Source organism: Gracilinanus agilis, chromosome 3, assembly GCF_016433145.1.
Source record: "Gracilinanus agilis isolate LMUSP501 chromosome 3, AgileGrace, whole genome shotgun sequence".
Classification (NCBI taxonomy): domain Eukaryota; kingdom Metazoa; phylum Chordata; class Mammalia; order Didelphimorphia; family Didelphidae; genus Gracilinanus; species Gracilinanus agilis.
This window is the reverse complement of record NC_058132.1, coordinates 169,528,244-169,541,469: the sequence shown is the minus strand read 5'-3', so window position 1 is coordinate 169,541,469 and position 13,226 is coordinate 169,528,244. Positions and strand designations below refer to the sequence as shown.

Genomic DNA, 13,226 nt, shown 5'->3' with positions numbered 1-13,226 from the left:
AAGCACTTTTAAAACTAAAAAAATGCAAGCTATTATTCTACAAAAAATAAACACTGAAGATAGAATTTAGATGCTTTATTTTCTTCGATATAAAGTAGCTATGCATCTTTCACAAGATCCCTGTGAGGTAGGGTGTTTTCCATGGTTTATCCATATCTCAGTTATCTTTGGAAATAGGGAATATGATTAACAAGAATACAGATACTCTAATTGGCACCGTGAAAACACAATGATAAGTAAAAGTATTTTTATGGAGGATAAGTTTTGTGTGGGGAGGAGAAACTACCTGACAAATGTCATAGTTAGCTTACTGATGCTGAAATGAATAAAACCAATGGGGCTTACGTGATGGTTTAGATCAGTGATGGGCAAACTACAGTCTGTGAGCCCTGAAATGTTCTATCCAGGCTTGGGACATCAATCCTAATCTGATGAATACAATGAGTAGAATACAATACAATGAAGCTTTGAAAGAGTTGCCTTAGAAACAGACTGACAGATGAGCATTTCCTTTCTTTTGGCCCCCTCTTTAAAAAGTTTGCCCATCACTGGCTTAGATGGTTGTCCATCATTGGAACTGTAATTTAGATGATCAATCAGATATTAATATGGAATTGGTTACAACGCATCTTTTAATGATGTTATTAGGAAGCTACATTAGTTGGGACAGTGCCATCTATATATGTAGTGCCTCTCTCTGAAATCCACAGATTAAAACACATCTTGCTAGAGAAAAGCTATAGCATCAAACATTTCACCAGAGCCGCTAATGGTTTTAGTATTAGCTCCTTTTATTTTTCAGAACACCAGCCAAGGTTAGATAGCAGGTACAAAGAGAGCCTCATCCTCCCAAACTAAGCAAGATTTGACTGCGTAGTGGCAAAGGTAAGTAGACCAGAAGGAACAAGCTTGAAAGATATGTAGGAACTTACATGTGAAAGCTGAATGGTCACCAATTTAGAGTTGGAAGGGATCTTAGAAACCAACTAGTCCAGTTCCCTCATTTTAAAAATAATGAAATAGACTCAGAGGAGTTAATTAATTTGCCCAAGGTCTTATAGCAAGTAAATGGAAGAGCTAGAATTTGAATGTCTATTGATTCTAAATCTAGCCTCCTTTCCAGTGTCCTGTGGTGCCTCTTATAGGGTAATATTAGTACAAATTTCTTTTGCATGGAAGTTCCTTTGTCTACCATTGATCTAGTCTACCAAGTGATGTTTGTCCATTGTAAATATGTCCAATTACCCACTATTGGCTTAGAACAAAATGGGGGTGGGGAGAGGTGGGGTGCATGTACTCATGTATTTACATACGGTGGCTTTAGATGATTGGGGAGGACTGGGGAATTGAAGCAGAAGTGATCAAAAGCTTATTTAATTCTTTGGAATCCAACGTGGAGGCCTTGGTGAAGCTTCTGGAAACTGATCACAAACTAGAAGAAGCCAAGAGTAGCACATATTTATATGCCTTTGTCTTCCAGGTAACCATTTCTTTTCATATATATCATCATAGCATAATTTATTATAGAGTTCCATTTACATAAGAACATATATAATCATATCTTTATAACTTTTGAAGTGAGTGAGATATTAGATAAGAAACACACACACACACACACACACACGAAATCTGATTTGGGATTCAGAAAGTCTTACTGTGAGGATGTCGTAACTCCCTGCTGTAAATTGCTTCCTGGAAGAGACCATGCCAGTCTTAGGGTCAATAAAGAACTTTCCATCATCATTTCCATCTACGATGCTGTAGGATATCTCCGCATTGGGACCTTCATCTTTATCAAAAGCAAAAGCCCTGTAAATTGGTTCTCCTCTTTTCTTTCGGTCCCGCTCTGGCAGCTTGATCTGGTAGACTTTCTCTGGGAACTGAGGCTTATTGTCATTTTCATCCAGAACCTGAACCACAACCCAAACTGTTGACTGCTTTGGAGAAGAACCACCATCAGTAACGGTCACCTGAAGCAAGAGAAAATTAGAGTTATGCAGAGTTAAGTTGTTGGTGAACTCTTGACTATAAATTTGCTTAAAAAATCAAACAACCAAACCAAACAACAAAGGTTCATTGCATCCACCTGAAAGGTTTAGCAAAACATCTTTTTTTCACCAAAAATTTTTAAATATGCCCTGACTACATCTCAGGATGTAGGGAACATCTCATGCCCACTGATTAAAATTGCTACATAATCACTGTTTTCCTTTCTTTAGGGATTTAAAGTTTGCAAAGTTCTTTTCTCTCAGAAACCCAGTGAGGCTGATAGTACAAATGTTATTAAGCCCAATTTTACAAATCCAATTCATTAAGTGTTTAATCAGTGCCTACTATGAAAAACCCTGAGGATATAAAGACAAATGTAAAACATTCCCTGCCCTCAAGTAGTTTAGTTTACATTCTTTTGCCAGTGGTGGTGGTACATGTACAACAACAAATAATTATGATACAATATATCCACAATAAATAATTATGATACATTATTATAAACATGACAATTATGATAAAATGCAAATCAAAGAGTAAGAACATGAAAGGACCTTGAAGACATTTGATCCAATGCCTTTATTTGATAGATAAAACAATAGAAACTTTGAGGGGATAAGCAACCTGCTTATCAACACATTATGAATGAGTGTCAGAGGCAGGATTGGAAGCCATGATTCCTGATGCTAAGACTAGTATTCTGATCAGGTGGCTAGGCAGTGAGGTGGTACATTGGATAGAGTATGGAAATCAGGAAGACCTGATTTCATATCTGGTCTCAAACTTTTACTTGCTGTATGACCATGGGAAAGTCACTTCACCTCGTTTGCTTTAGTTTCCTCATCTGTAAAATGAGTTGGAGAAAGAAATGGCAAACCATTCTAGTATCTTTGCCAAAAATGACTCAGATGGGGTCATGAAAAGTCAGACCCAACTGAAATGACTCAAAGTCAACAAAAGGAGAAATGGCCCAGCCCAATCCCTCTAAAGTTAATGGACAAGCTGAATCTCTTTGAATGAGGGTAATAGGGCACCTATTCCCAGAGGGTGGGATTATGTGTGTTTGGGAGAGAAGGATGGGAGTCAGATAGACAGGAAGTTCTACCTTGGAAAAACAAAGAAAATGCTGAAGTGTCAACTCACACTTCTAAGACTGGTCAATATGGCAGTAAAGTGGTAAATGTTGGGACACTAATGCATTATCGGTGGAATTGTAAACTAATCCAACCATTCTTGAAGGCAATTTGGAACTATGCCCAAAGGGCTGTAAAACTGTATACTATTTGGTCTAGTAATACCACTACAGATATTTCCCAAAGAGATAAAAAAGGGGAAAGGACCTACTTGTACAAAAATATTTATAAAAGCTCTTTTTTGTGGTGGCAAAGAATTGGAAATGGAGGGGATGTCTATCAATTTAGGAATGGCTGAACAAATGTCATACAGGCTGGTAATGGAATGTAATTGTGATATAAGAAATAATGAGCAAGATGATTTCAGGAAAAGTTGGAAAGATCTTCAGGAACTGATGCAGAGAGAAGCAGAATTGGGAGAACACTGTACACAACAACAGCAATATTGTATGATAATTATCTGTGAAAACCTGGCTACTTCAGCAATGCAACCTGGGACAATCCTTTAAGACTTATGACAGGGAATACTATCCTCCTTCAGAGAAAGAACTGTTGGAATCATCTTTCACATCAGTGTATTTATGGTCTTATTTTGGGATTTTGATTATGTATGAGTTTGCTCTTACAACAATGACCAATATGAAAGTGTGTTTTGCATGACAATAAAAAAGAAAAGAAAAAAACCGAAGATATTAGTCTTGAACCACTAACATTGTCCAACATGATAATATGACACCTATGAAGGACTTATGAAGGAGATTTGGAAAATGTTTTATTTGCATTATCTCATTTAAATCTAATTATTAAATGAATAATAATTATGAGATAATTAGCCATTATCTCATAACACAATCAAGGGCTAAGTACTACTGGTATTCTTGTTTTACATTTATGGAAACTGAAGTTCAGATAAGTTGAGTGATTTCCCTATAGCCAGAGTTGCTAAAGTATTGGAAGATGGATTTGAACCCAGGACATCCTGACCTGAAGATGAGTACTCTATCTTTAAAATAGTTACTTTAATATCTTATTTACTTAGGATTTTTGTTAATTCTTGTTTGTTCACTAAAAACTATTCTGGAAGAATCTCTGTCATTCTTTCATTCATTACCTTGAATTAGACAGCTCATTAATCCAAAATATGTTTTCCGAGGCTCTAATGAACACAAAGATGCATTTGGCCCCAAGAGAAAAATAATAATGGTGAGTTTCAGCCAATTTTGAATAAAACAATTTGACAGCACTCAATGAAAAGAGGGGAAGTATGTGGGGAAAACAAATTGGGGACTTTATGTTTCCTCCCCTAAATGGGCTGGCTAACCATCTTAGTTCTTTTAAAGCATTGGGGCAAGATTGGCACTATTGGACTCGAGATAAACAAACTCTTATTATAGGCTTCAGTAATGAGCCTTCTTTGAAAAATCAATCAAGTTTCCTTTCTTTCAAAGCTCTTTCCTCATTTGGTGACATTTCCCAGAAGACATGAGGCAAGAGCAGATATGAAAGAAGGCTGAATTTTTTGCTTTTTGGTTAATTCTCTGACATGCTGACTCCTGGAGTGGCACTTCCTGCTGGCGGCAGTGAGCTTTGAAACGCTACACTTGCAAGTCTAGCTGTGCTAACCATTACACATTGATTGCTTGGCTGTTTAACTCCTCTGTGGTCTTTTTCTACTTAAATGTCCCTGCCCAACATCCAAGCGCAACCCCCGTGGTCCACCCACACAGAGCACAAAATCACCTCCTCATCACCTATCAATAATGCCCAGCAGTTGGATTCAAGATGTAGGATTGTAGAGTTAGTGGGAACAGTGTCTGTGCTAAAGGATTTCCACAGAGAAGACGAGATTACATTAACAATGCTTCACTCCCTTTCCATGATTCTCCCCTCACTCTCAGCTCTTGCTGGCATTTATAATTGTTTTCACATGAAGAGGATCTGAATTTGTAAACCTACTCTCTGAAATTTAGTCTGCTGACAAGGAAGTACAGCAGCTAAATGGGTGAGCCTCCTTTATTAATAAGCCATCAGAGATGCTTCTCTGAAATGTTTTTGGGAGAAAGGAGAACATAGAACATTGGATGTGTAGTCAGAAACCCAAGATCCTAATTTAGGTCCTGCAACTTTTCTTTGCTGTTTCCAGTTCTTTGTGCCTACAAAAAATGCTGGTGCTGTTATTACAGTGTATCTGGGGCTTTTATTTTTATCTTTGAACTTCTTAGGATATGTCTAATAGTAGAACTCTGGAGAGTCAGCGAGTTGGCATGGTGGGTAGAGCAATGAACCTGAAGTCAGGAAGACCTGAATTCAAGCTTGTTCTTAGACACTTACTTAGCTCTGTGACCCTGGGAAAGTCACTTATCTTTTGTTTGCCTTAATCCACTGGAGAAGGAAATGATTAAACATTCCAGTATCTTTGCCAAGAAAACCCCATGGACTCTATTGACATGCTATGGTCCACAGAATCACAACAAGGTGGACATGACTGAATGACTGAACAACAAGAAGAAATTCCTGGTCAATGGTTATAGACATTTTTTTTCATTTTCTCAGCATAATTCTGATTTTTAAGAATGGTTGGCCCAACTCACTGTGCCATTAATAGTGTATCATAATATTCCTTCCAACACTTTTTGGTCTCATCTTTTAGCATACTACTTCGCAGAGTAGGAATACTGGGAGGCAATATAAATGGCACAGTAAGTTGGTTGACCACCTGCCTGACCGAAGACGAAGACAGAAACAAATATCCAAGATGGACCAAAAGCTACATGGCAGCAAACTTTGTGGTAGCAAAGAAATAGAAACAAAGCAGAGGTGGGGAAATGCCCCTTGTTTGAAGAATGGCTGGAAAAAACCACTAGGATGTGTATATATCATGGGATATTACCATGCAATAAAAATAGCAAATATGAAGAAATCAGAGAAACACAGGAAGATCTATTGGAACTGGTAACAGAGTAAGATAAGCAGAACCATGTAATGGGCTACAACAATGTAAGCCTGAAGACTGTTTAAAAGAAACTAATCTCTGACTCACTGAAAATCAGTGAAGGCCACCTTAGGGAAGAGAGAACAGAACCTCTCTCTTCCATCTGGCAGAGAGAGAGGGAGGAACCTTGCAATGTAAAAAATAAGACGTGAATAAAACATTAAGATGGGGAAATGGGAAAAAAAGAACTTTCTGGCATGAGAAGGCTGAAAGAATCAATGTCATCATCATTATCATTAGGCTATATTGGCATGGCCATTTGCAAGGAAGGGCATTTATGGAAAATAGTGGGAAACAAATTCCTATATGTTCTCTTAATCCAAGGTTCTGGTATTACTAATTTTTTTTTTTGGCAAAAGTCACCTAAAGTATTGGAGAGGTGGCAAGCCATTGTCACCTGTAGTGTTAATGTAAACACAGTAGAGTTTTGTTGGTATACCACTGTCTAATTCCTTGGCAACCCCTGAGAAGTCTACTCCAGAGCCAAGGATGATTTTCAGTCCTTTTTAAATCTTAGTAGTTTCCATTTACTAACCTCAAAGGGAAATGAATATAAACGTCCCATTATTAATTCCCTCAGGCTGGCTTGTCTGCCCTGGCCACATTTTACACCAGGCCTAATAACCATAAAAAATTTCATCAGATTCCCAGACTTCATTTTAGATACTGCCCTCTTTCTCAGTCTACCGGATGAAATTAACCCATATGAAAGGAATAGCAGATAGATTCAGAGCACTGAGGTCTTCAGGGAAATTAGCTAAGAAAAATGCCCATTATCCTTATTAATAACAGAAGAAATTAGCTATTATTTGGGAATGAGTCAAGTTCTTTTCATTCTGATGTAGGTGGCCAGGAGAAGTTCACTCACTCCATTCTAGGCTTTTGGTTGACATCATAAGTTAATTAATACTTTCTATAAATAACTTAAGATTTAGAGAATCATGAGTCAAATTGTTCTTGTTCTGCTGTAGATAGCCAGGAAAGAAGTTCACCTCATTTTAGGTTTTATTTTGACATAAAAATTAAATAATACTTTCTGCAAATCACTGATAATTTAGACAAGTCTCATAAAAGTATTAATTTTAGTATCATAGAGGATACAAGAATTCATTTCACATTTAAATGGTGCCATCAAATTCTGAAAATAACAGGTGGTAATAGTGGTGAGGGAAGGGAGAAAATCAATATGAATCAAAGAGAAAATGGCAAATGAGAGATAATTTTTTGGGGGGGTCTCTTAATCTCTTAAATGAGCACATTCCAAAAAGCACAAAAACAAAATAAAATTGAGACACAGTGGTATCAATAAATGAAGGTACAAGGCTATGGTACATGGATAACTCATACCCCAAATAGCAATTCCTTCAATAAATATTTACTGAACTAGGCATTGGGGCATGAGGAATGAAAATAAAAGAAGAGATATGATCTCTACACATGAAAATATAATACAATATGATACTAAAATTTTTATTATCTATTGTGTGCAAAGAACTGTGGTAGGTCCTAGGGGAAAGATAAAATTTATTTTTCTAACCTCCCTTCAATTAATAAGATATATTCTTTCCTTCCCATCTCTAACCCTCCACACCCCCGCCCCCACCCATTACTGGCTGAAAATAAAAGGACCCAAGCACCTTGTAACAAATATGTATGGTCAAACAAAACAAATTCCCATATTGGCCTTGCGCAAATATATATCTCATTCTACCCCCTGAGTCCATTCCCTTCCTGTCAGGAGAGTGGTAGCAAATTTTATTATAGGCCCTCTGGAACCAAGGCCAGCCATTGCATTTCTCAGTATTCTTAAGTCTTTCAAAAATGTTTTTATAATGTTGATGTTATCATATAAATTGTTTTCCTGGTTCTACTCATTTCACTCTGAATGAGTAAGTCCAAGATTTTAGGATTTTCTGAGAGTATTTCTTTCATCATTTCTTATAAGACAAAAGAATATCATTAAATTTATATGCCATCATTTGTTTTATCATTCGTCAATAGGTGGGCATATCCTTACTTTCCACTACAAGAAGAGCTATAATAAATATTTTGGTACACACATGTCCTTTTGTTTTAAATCTTTACTCTCTTTGAGGTATATACCAAGTAGTACTATAACTGGGTGAAAAGGTATGCACACAGTTTAGTCATTTAGGGCATAGTTTAAATTATTTTATAGAATGGCTGGACAAATTTATTGTTCCACCCACAAAGCATTAATGGGACTTTTCTTACAAAGCCAGAGGGATAAAATTTAGATGAGACACCTTCTCTTACCTGTGAAAAGCTTAGAATTACCCGAGGTGATAAGACATTGACACCAATATAAAGCATTATTTTAAAATATCTGTATTAAATAATTCCTCATTCTTCACTAGGCTAGAGACCTGGACCTCCTCTCTTATGTCTCAGCTCTTCAACTTGAAGGCTCACTCCAAGCCCTGGAAGTTATCCATTGGAAGGATCCTGTGGCCTCTACCTCTGACTGGACAGGGCCTCCCAGAAGCTCCATTTAAGGAGAGAATCCAGGTCAGTCAAACTCATTCCTTTCACAGCTATACTCTGGACTTCCTCGACTGCCCCCATCTTGTACCCTCATCCCCCAACTCTCTGCGTCATTTTCCTTTTATGTGTAATATTCCCTCATTAGAAGGTAAGCTTCTTCTAACACTGAATCCTATTGTTGAGAAGTGCTTAGAGGTCATGTGGTAAAACTCTCAGGCAAAAACATGAATCCTAAAAAGTAGTTTTTTGGGTTGAACTCGGCCAGGAATGAAAAGTTTACAAACTAATGAGAATAAACATATTGTATCTTTGGATAAGTTAGTTAAGCTGGGTGAGCATCAGTTTCTTCATCTATTAAATAAGAAAGCTGAATATGATGATCTCTAATATCCCTTCAATTCATGGCACTTGGTACTTTTACAGTCTATGTTTGAACCTAAATGTAGGATTTCATGTCTATCACTATTAAATTTCACCTTATTGGTTTAAGCCAATTCTATCACTCTAGTCTGCAGAAATGCTACTGAATTCTGATTTTGTCATTCAGTATATTAGCTGTCCCTTTGAGTTTTGTGCTATATGTGAATTTCATGAGAATGATTTCATCTGAGTCACTGCTAAAAAGTCATTGCTAAAAATGTTCACTAGACCAGGGTGAAGTACAGAAATCTGTATTGTATGCCACTAGAGGCTTCTCTCCAAATGGATAATTCACTAATCGATATCTTGAGATGCAATGGCTAATAAATCCTGGATCCCCAACACCATACTGTCATCTAGCCCATATCTTTCCATCTTGACCACAAGGATATCATGACACCTTGGGTCAATTGTCTTGGTGAAATAAAGATATGCTGTGTCTACAGTATTTCCTGATCGATCATTGAGATAACCTTATTGAAAAAGGAAGTGCTTAGTTTGATACAACAAGTTCTGTGCTGATTCTTGGTGATTTTTAGTCAGTCAGTCAGTCAGTATTAAATATTTTCTATATGACAGCCTGTGCTATAGTAGTAGGGCTACAAAAAACCCCAAAACCTTGAAGATGCTCATAATGGGAGAGATAACATACAAATAACAAGGTACGTACCAGATATATACAGAAGAGATAGAAGGTCATATCAAAGGGAAAGGCTCTAGCAGCTGGCAGTAGGGGTAGGCGTTGGGGGCTGATGGTGCCAATTAATTCTTCTTGAAGAAGGTGCAATTTGAACTGAGTCTTGAAGGCATTTGGGGAGACTAAGAAGCAAAGGTGAGGAGAGAAACCCTTCCAGCCTTAGGGGACAGTCAGACCAAAAGCTTCAAGAAGGGAGATGTAGTCTCATGTTCAAGGATTTTAAGTAGATCATTGTAGTTCTACTGCAAAGTATAGATAGGAGGAAAGTTGAAGAAGATGAGCTTATAAAGAGCCTTAAATATCAAGCTGAGGTATTTATATTTTATGTAGGAGGTAAACCAGAGTTTATGGAGTGAGGATTTGGGGAGGGGGCCATATGGAAGACTCATGCTCTAGAAAAATCATTTTGGCAGCTGAATAGAGAATGGGCTAGTGGTGAAAAGACCTGAGGCAGGAAGGTGACAGGCAATGAGGGCTTAAACTAGGAAGGTGACTGTGTGAAAGGAGAGGAAACATTTATGAAAGATGTTTTAGAGAAAGATCCTACAAAGTTTGACAACGTATTGGATATATATTCAGTGAATTAGAGAGGAAAAGAGTTTGGGATTAAGATTGCCAGTTTGGGTAATTGGGAAGATGGTACTGTTTTCCTGGTAATAAGGAAGAGCAAAAAAATGAAGGGTTTGTCAGGGAAGGAAAAATGAATTTTGTTTTCAATATATTGAACTTGAGAAGTCTATAGATCATGGGTTCACAATGTTCAAAATGAAATTGGAAATGGGAGATTGTAGCTTAGTAAAGACATTAGGATTAGATGTATGGATATGGGATTCATGTACATAGAGATAGTATCTGAACCCACAGGAGATGATGAGAACACCAATGAGATAGCATAAAGCAAAAATAGAGCTTTAAGAGGAAAGGAAATGAATTAATTACGAAGCAGGTGTTCCAGAATGCAAAGTGGAAGATGCTGGCTAGACTACTTCCTTTTATAAAGCCTCACCCCCAAAATCTGGAACTCCTTGGAACCATGTATTCTTGAATGGTGGTGGGCATTTGAATCATATTCTAGTTTATAGCTGGCAAAAATCACATTTTCCCCCTTTCAGTGTTTGCCCACATCTTTTTTTTAGGTAACTCTTCCATTGGTCATGATTCCTCGGTTTCCATGATCACATATACAGTCTTCCAGCATTCTGAGATGCAATTTGTCTGGGCACAGAAACTTAAACTTATTTAAATTAGCTGGATGCTTCTTACTATTTCTTCATCTATCTTAGAATTTAATTCCCTTTTGACTATAATTATGCAGACCTTTCCAGTCTAAAGATGATTTCCTTGACAAGTGAAGATGGGAACAAAATAAGACCTGAGTAGTTCTGCCTTTTCTCAATTATCTGTAAAAATTACATCATCTACCAGTCAGTGAGCTTATTTTTTCCTTTTCTCTTTTTTCTTTATCCCCAAACAACTTAAAATAACAATTATTCCTTCCCTCCTCCCCTTTGCCTCACTCTAACCTTTTCATTTTTCACAACATTTTTTGAAAACCTCATCTTATTCCAGGATCTAAACCTTCTTGATACTATTTTAGTTACTATTTTTAGTTGTTTTTTTGGTATTACTCTTTTGTTTTGGAAAAAATCTATCCACTCCAACCGTTTCCTCAACTCTTCCTAGCACACATACTCATTCCGCAGAGTGCCTTGAGGCCATTTCATTACTCCATTTATTTAGGCTTGCTCTTTGAGCAAAGCATGTTTTTCTGAAATCATTTCCCCCCCTCCTTCCCTGTCTACCAAAGCTTATTTCAGAGCCCTTGGTGGCCTGTTATTGGGTAGCTAATAAAGAAGAAAACTATAATAAACTCTTTCACATTGAGGTAATAATAAATGAACATGTTACTATGCTACCCAAAGACATTTTTGGTCTGAAAAAGATGCCTAGAGAGAGCAATGCCTTAATTTAAAACACTTAAATTGCAGTTTTTGAGCTATTTGGGTAGGGGAGAATTTGGGGGAGAAGGATACCCCATGATTCATATAATATCCTTTATACATGTGAAAGGTCAAGCCTCTGGAACAGAGAGATAGGTTACAAAATCCATCTAATATTTCTTTGTGCTACAAATAATGTAGTTAACAGCTAACACCAAGCTACTTTCAGGTATAATAGGTTTCCAGAAAGGATGGTCTTGAATAGGGGGTATCTTTCTATTATGAATAGGATAGGACTCCCTTGATTCACAGGTGTGGATCCTAATAAATCAAGTGTAGTTGTTTGAAAATACGGCTTTCTAGTTTTAATGGAACAGCTATTCCCCCTCCCTTCCTTTTTATGAAAAACCAACTCTGCTCAGAAAAGGGAAACTGCCTCCTCTGGTTTTTCCCAGCTAGCAATAATTGGAATATTGTTAAGAAATATTTATTAAATGCTTACTCTGTACCAAGTATTATACTAAGAGCTGAGGATACAAAAGGAGTCAAAAGACACCTCCCTTTCTTCAAGAGACTAGCAATCTATTGAGGAGGAGGTGGAACAAACATATAAACAATTTTTTTCAAATAATCTTTGTATATATGTATATTTTGCATCATCTCAAAGGGAAAACACTAACATTAAAGGAAACCAGAAATATCTTTTTGAAAAAGGTAGTATTTTTAACTGACAATTAAAGGAAGTCAAAGAGGCTAGGGGACAGAGATAAAAGGATGAAGATTATAGGCATGTGGGACCATTAGTGAAAATGCACAATTGAGCGATGGAGTGTCTTGTGTGCTTTTCTTCTCTTCTGTGGAATGAAGGAGTAGGGGAAACACAAAGGCTTATCCATTTTGTGCACAAAGGTACATGTTTTGGTGTTCAATTGTTTACATCATGCCCAACTCTTTGTGACTTTATTTGGAGGTTTTTTTTGGCAAAGATACAGATGTGGTTTGCCATTTCTTTCTCCAGCTGTTTTTTAACAGATGGGGAAACTGAGATAAACAGGGTTAAATGACTTGTCAAGGTGTCTAAGGCCAGATTTGAAATCAGGAAAAGAAATCTTGACTCCAGACCTAGAACTCTATCTATTGTATAACCTAGCTGCTAGAGGTGGATGTAGAGATACTCTTGGTGTGAAGAAGGGGCAACAAGTAATCTTTTTTTTTCCCTTCTCTTTTCCCCTCTGCCGGGAATTAGGAAGTCCATGTGGCTTCTGACAAAGTAGACCTAGACAGGAATTTCCTTTAAAAATAACTGAATGCTTTTATATTTTCAGAATAATTTTTAAGACTTCTATTTTTATTTTACAGGAGTCATTTTGATAGATTTGTATATTTTTGTCAAGCTAGGTGGTATTTTTGTGCTTGACTGCATAGACTACCAACTTACTACAATTGTTAGTGAACTAAGAATTTCTCCATTGTCTTGTAGTCCCCAATAAATTTCTTTTCTCAAGCAAAAAGTTTATACATACATATATATATATATATATATATATATA

At 36.9% G+C, this 13,226-nt stretch overlaps 1 protein-coding gene across 1 annotated transcript in view; it reads right to left on the bottom strand.

The window, feature by feature from the left end:
- The window catches only part of FAT3 (FAT atypical cadherin 3), a 553,803-nt gene that overhangs the window by 120,161 nt on the left and 420,416 nt on the right, over positions 1–13,226 (bottom strand). The window contains exon 4 of the mRNA XM_044668995.1: positions 1,656–1,970. Coding sequence (XP_044524930.1) covers positions 1,656–1,970 — 315 coding nt within the window. The remainder of the gene's footprint in view (positions 1–1,655; positions 1,971–13,226) is intronic.